Source organism: Gossypium raimondii, chromosome 10 (assembly GCF_025698545.1).
Source record: "Gossypium raimondii isolate GPD5lz chromosome 10, ASM2569854v1, whole genome shotgun sequence".
NCBI lineage: Eukaryota > Viridiplantae > Streptophyta > Magnoliopsida > Malvales > Malvaceae > Gossypium > Gossypium raimondii.
In genome coordinates, this window is record NC_068574.1 from 20,165,050 (window position 1) to 20,171,640 (window position 6,591).

General features: G+C 33.2%; 2 protein-coding genes across 2 annotated transcripts; one reads left to right on the top strand and one right to left on the bottom strand.

The window, feature by feature from the left end:
- The first annotated feature begins 530 nt into the window (after positions 1-530).
- Positions 531-1,777, top strand: LOC105776521 (geranylgeranyl pyrophosphate synthase, chloroplastic). Its single transcript, XM_052622396.1, has 2 exons — positions 531-548; positions 878-1,777. The coding sequence occupies exons 1-2, from the start codon at positions 531-533 to the stop codon at positions 1,547-1,549; spliced, it is 690 nt and encodes a 229-aa protein (XP_052478356.1). The 3' UTR covers positions 1,550-1,777.
- Positions 1,778-5,253: 3,476 nt separating this feature from the next.
- LOC105774975 (uncharacterized) lies at positions 5,254-6,337 on the bottom strand. The gene is made up of 2 exons (XM_012597531.2): positions 6,001-6,337; positions 5,254-5,690 (listed from the first exon to the last, which is right to left on the bottom strand). The coding sequence occupies exons 1-2, from the start codon at positions 6,216-6,218 to the stop codon at positions 5,534-5,536; spliced, it is 375 nt and encodes a 124-aa protein (XP_012452985.1). The 5' UTR covers positions 6,219-6,337; the 3' UTR covers positions 5,254-5,533.
- Positions 6,338-6,591: the final 254 nt, after the last annotated feature.

Sequence of the window (6,591 nt, forward strand, 5' to 3'; positions counted from 1 at the left end):
TTGCTTCTTCTTCCATCGATTTCTGCTTCTTCTTCTTTTAACAACGAAAAATGCTCGCACTCTTTCCTTATTTTTCTTTTCTTTTATTTTCCGTAAAATCGATTTCGTTTTTATTTTCTCCATTTTCTAACTCTTCAGCTTTGAGTGACAGGTCGTTACCATCATTATTTTAGCAGGTCGCACTCTTTCCCTGTTTATTTTACAGGTTAGTTTTGCTTTTGCTCAAATCTGGAATATTTGTTTTTTGTTCTCCTAATTTTGATTCCTTTCTTATGACTTTCATTCGGCTTTTCTTTGACTGATTCTATTGCATGTTCGATTGAACAGATGAAATTTTTTTCAATGTGGTTCTATTACTTGTTTATTCTATTGCATGTTTGATTGATTTTGTTGATAAGGCACTTTGGTTTCCTTTTATTCTTTTATGAAACTGATACTTTTGTTGTCAATTAAAACTTTTTGACAAAGTTTGTGTTGCTAAGTTAAGGCTATTTATAAGGTAGCTAGGAAAGAGCTAACTCTTACGGCTGATGCCTGTTGGTCTTCAAGTAGAATAAAGATGGTTTTTGTTAGATTCTATGTTGCTCAGATTGTTCATTTTGTTAGAAGCATTTGTATCCGACAAATATCAGGATATGGGTATGGGGATATAATCCTTCAATGACTATTCAAATACATGGAAAAACTTTAGGGGAAATGGGCATACTCCTGTCGAAATATACCCAATCTGACTCTCACACACGAATCCAAGTAACATAGGTTGAATGAGTTAAGAAATTGGTAGAGATTGTAGGTTGAGGCTTCAGGTAATGTAGAATTTCAATTCAGCTATGATTGTTTGTTTTCCAAATAAGGGAAAATGACACTTGAAGCTTAGCTGATTACACTGGTTGGGTCTTTAATCCACGATGATCTTCCTTGCATGGACAACGATGATCTTCGGAGAGGGAAACCAACTAATCACAAAGTTTTTTGTGAGGATATCGCTTTCTTAGCTGGGGATGCTCTTTTAGCTTTTGCTTTTGAACATGTAGCTATTTCTACAGTTGGTGTTAAACCTGGTAGGATTGTAAGGGCAATTGGAGAATTAGCTAAATCTATTAGGGCTGAAGGGTTGGTGGCTGGTCCAGTTGTGGATATAAATAGTGAGGGACTAACAGATGTGGGGTTGGATCATTTAGAATTCATTCATGTTCATAAAACTGCTGCTTTGCTTGAAGCTGTTGTGGTTTTAGGGGCAATTCTTGGAGGTGGATGTGATGAAGATGTGGAAAGGTTGAGGAAATTTGCAATGTATATTGGGCTTTTGTTTCAGGTTGTGGATGACATTCTTGATGTGACAAAATCATCTAAGGAATTAGGGAAGACTGCAGGAAAAGATTTGTTGGCTGATAAAGTCACTTATCCAAAGTTGATTGGAATAGAGAAGTCAAAAGAGTTCGCAGAGAAATTGAGAAGTGATTCGTTGGAGTTGCTCCAAGGATTTGATTCTGAGAAAGCTGCCCCTTTGATTGCTTTGGCTAATTGCATAGCTTACAGGCAAAACTAACTCTTTTGTTTTTGTTGTTGTATAATTCTTATTCTTGTTGGTTGACGAAAAGGCCTTGATTTGATGCTTCTTGTTATGTTTGATACAAAAGGCTTTATGAAAGAAGTAGGAGAAATAGTTCTAATGTTGGATGTATTCTTCTACAAGGATGATAATGATAGAATATCATTTTTCTCTTTGTTGCTGTAATTTATATTATATAAAATTCCCATTAAATTGGGATTTAATTGTTAGTTCTTCCGCAATTGTTGGTCTTATGAGTTCTTACATGTATGGTGATCTCTATAAAGAATAGTTGTTGGAATTGGGTGTTTGAATTTGGAAAATTTTCATTACTGTCCACGGCTTATGTATGGTACTGCAGATTTTAGTTTATCAAGGGACAGATTAGGCATATTTTGTGACAAATTGCCTGCTGTAACACTGCCTCTGCTGATCATTGCCCATTTATTTGTAGGATACTATCAAGTTAACAAATGCATCTTGATTGATGCAGTTCAATGAAATGAAAATTTTCTGGACAAAGGTTGTACTGCTCTAATGTTATATTCAAATTACTTATTGGATATATTTTTGATCATGTTAGTATGTTGACACGAATTAAAAAAATAAGCATGTGTTAAAGCCACAAACTACAATAATATTTTGTATTGGTTCACCTTTCTTCCAATATAAGGTATTGTGTTGAGAAAGTGAAATGCATGCTTTTATATGTATTTCATCTATAACCCTAATAAAATCTTATAAACATATAAATAATATGATTAAAATCAATAATAAATTTATACAAAATTATATATAAATTATGTAAAAATTACCTTAAATTGAGGCTAATATTTTGTATCATGTCGAATATGATTTGGTACTTCCTCATATTGACCTTTAGCAAGTTTGATCATGTCTATTCCCGTTTGAGGAAATATATGCAACATATTAGTAAAAATCTGACTAACAATTTTGCCATACAGTTGAAATCGCGCTCTTGCATTCCAATTTGACTCTCTATTTCCAATTATATACAAGGCTAATGCTAACTTCTCCATTGTAGATACCTTCTCATGCTTTAAGACATAATTTATTGGGTAAACTACAAAAATAGTCACTTTTGTTTGTCTCAGATTATATTTTAATCACTTATGTTTGAAATGTTACGTTTTAGTCACTTACGTTATTATTTTGTTACGAAGTAGTCATTCTACCGTTAAGCTCCGTTACCTCCCTAACGACTGTCCTATGTGGCAGTCCAAATGGGTTTTAAATGCTAATTTGGATGTCGTACGTGACAGTCCAAATTAAATTTATTTAATTAAAAACTTATTTTCATCCCAGCAACTGAACATCCAAGTTGGCATTTAAAACTCATTTGGACTGCCATGTAGTACTGCCATTAGGGAGGTAACGGAGTTTAACAGTAGAGTGACCACTTCGTAACAAAACGATAATGTAAGTGACTAAAACGTAACATTTCAAACATAAGTGACTAAAATGTAATATGGGGCAAACAAAAGTGACTACTTTTGTAGTTTACCCTAATTTATTTGTAAGTAATGTAATATACAGTAAAATGTATTTTTTTGGCTTCTTAAAACTATTCATGCAACGACTATCATGCCTATTTAATACTGCATCCACCCATTTTTTATATGTATAATTTGAATCCATACAAGGTTGCTTAGTGAAACAAGTTTCATGATGTACCAATAAACTAGTCACTTCATTCTCTTCCAATTCATGATAATTATTTTCCTTGGCTTGTGTAATAATTGTGGCTATTCTTTGTTAATCTTTTCGTTTAGTTCTATATCATCATAATCAATATAAAACACTTGTACATATTGTTAAATCATCCATAAACAAATAAAAGAAGTATATTTTATGGCATTTCATACCAATGAAATAAAAATACTTCAATACAACATTATATTATATCATCATACATAAGAACTATCATACGGTAGAATTACGCATTAAGTTTAAAATAAAAATATAGAAACACATTAAGTATCATACAGTAATTTAGTAAATAAAAATCCAAAATACTGTAACAAACTTTTCAAAAACATAATGAGCATAACTATATCACATTAATAACCCTAAGGACCTTGTGATGAAGGTGGTGGTTGAGAATGTTGAAAATCATATGAAGATGTTGCTAGCAATGATGAAAAGTGTGCATTACCAATTTGTTCTTCATACTCACATTGAAGCCACCAAGTTCTAAGGCCTGGATCTAAATTTAAAAGCATCTCTCGTTTCACTAGGACTTGAAATATTTTGGTGACAAAAAAATATAGAATTGTCTTTTTTGGAATTTCATCTTCCAAAACATGCAATGCATCTATTTCATTTAAAATTTAAAACAGTGTATTGAGAATGAATAAAAATAGTTTCATTCACAAACTTCTTTTGAGTAGTTATACTCTCACATAACTTTTCAATTTGAGTAGTTAATATCTTTCCTATTGATCTTCTAATTGAATTTTGATTTTTTTATTATCATTATCTTGTACAATCCCGAGCACTCGTTTGCCTCGATTAGAAGTATCAAGAGAAGGTTTTATAGCTACCTCAAGATTATGAATGTCCTCATTTTCGATATCAATTTATTTGAATCATTAGATCCATTGATGGGTGTAGCATCTCCCATAAAAGCTCCACCTAGAAGAATACCAAACAAAGGTGATCATATATATTCTCCAATAGCCACTATGTTACCAAACATTTGCCATATTAACTCATTTGATCATGATTTAATTCCTTTCTTGTTAAATCCTCTGGAATCAAAGGTTTCATACATAATATGTCACCAGACATTTCCTACCGTGTAAATTATTTATTTCAATGAATCCAACACGTTAAATCTTAATATAGGTAATACTAACCTGTATTTTTTTTTACCTTCCATTTTTTGGTAGCATCAATACTCTTCTTAAATGGACACTATCCTAGACGAGTAAACTGTTGAAGCAACTCATTCCGTGATCTCCATTCTCTTTTTAATGTATCTCACTTATTTTTCAATTGTGGTTTTTCATAATTTTTGTGTGTCCTTAGTTATAATAATAATAAAAAACAATAGCATTTTCCCATCCTTTTGAGTTTAGATAAGTTGTTGATCTATTACAGACATTAAAATCTTTTACGCAAAGTTCACAAAATGTCAAAGTGAGCTCGCCATTCAAAATAGCTTTCGATGTTAAAACACTATGTCACTCCACATAATTTATTATATTCACCATCTATTAAATTAATTTCAAATAACAAAACTAAAATGAAAAATATATAAATAAAATATTCAATTCCTAGAAAATTTTGTCCATAAAAAATATACTCACTGACCACCCATTGGAGGTTTCGGTGTAGTTTGGATGCACAGTGTGTTTACCTCAATTGAGATTAGAAGCAATGGTGGGGTGCGTGCTTAGATTTAAACGCAACTGTAGCAGTGAAGTGAGAAAAGAAAATGACTATTAAGAACAATAGATTAGAAATGATATATAATAGAAGTTTTTTAAATTATTTTACTTTTATAAAATATCAATAAAATATTAAAATGTATCTTTTGATATTTTATTTATTGTCCTATCAATTATAATATTTGTATTTATTTAAATGATAGTTATAATATTAAAACACCTCAATTGTTATTTACTTATTATCCTATAAATTATAATAATTATTAATTTATTATATAATATAAGTAATTATCCAACCTAATCTAAAGATAAATTGATTGGGCTTTTCAACTTTAGACATTAAAATAGAAAGGAAACGTTAAAAAAATAGAAAGGGCCATGGGTAATGTACAGCCCAAATTTTGCCCGGCCCAATACCCAAACTTAATTACAGAGCCCAATTACAAACCCGAATTAGATGGCCCAAATCAGAAAATTTTAACAGCCCACTAATTAAACCCAACAACCCACAAGCCCAATACCTAAAATACCCAAACCCAATTCAACCCAATGACCTAGCCCAATACCCCTAACCCAACCAAATCCAACACAACCCAAATGGCCCAAAGCAAAAAAGGTCTGGAAACCCTAGCCCTAGGTGCACCGCACCTAGGGTCTTCTGACCCTTGCCCTGCCACCGTCGTCTCTGACCAACGCCGCACCTTTGCCCACCTGCTCTGACCGCCCTGCAAAATGAAAATACAACACACAACAAAGCAGACAAACAACAAAAAAGAAACAAGTTGTAAAGCAAAAACAGAAACAGATAGGGCCTTGTATTTTCGGCTATAAAGTCATTTTTGAACAGATTGTAAAAAGGGGGGACAGATAGTCGAATAAAAAAAAAAAATATCAGTCAAAAATCAGAAGGTTTACTCCCATTTTAATTTTTGTTTCATTATTATTCAGTTTTTCTATTCTATTTTTCATATCTTCACACACGAAAATAAAGCAAAAAAAAAAAGAAAAAAAAAAGGAAAGGGGAGAAGGACCTACTGGAGTCGATCCGCGTATTTGTCGTCGGAGGCTTCTTCTCCGGTGCCAAAATCGGACGTTGAGAACGTGGACGGCCTTTTTCCTTTGTTTTTTGGTTGTTTTGAAGCTGGACTTGAATTCAGGGGGTTGAGATCTATAAAAGGGAACTTTTGTACCTTCGCCAGCCACCGTGCGCGGCGACGCCGACGCCGGCTATTGTCGACCGGCACAGCAGCCATCGGTGGGAGCTAGGCCGGAGAAGAGAAAGGGGGTGAGATAGAGAGAAATGGGGTGAGATAGAGAGAGAGGGGGTTCAGCCTTTTTTTTTCAAATGAAGGGAAGAATGATATATTTTAAAAAAAATTCAGCCTTTATAAGCCTTGCGAAACGACGCCGTTTAGGGCTGATCCAATAGCCCTAAAACGGCACCGTTTTAGTCATTTTGCCCTTTTACCCGCGTGTCAACCCGACCCGGAGAGCAAATCCGCGTGTTTATTTGCTAATGAGATATTTGCTTGTGCGGTCCTTCCGCTTTTGTGACGTGTCGCAATTTGGTCCTTTCTTTTTTTCTTTTATTTTAATTTGGCCGCATAATTTTAATTATGTTTCATT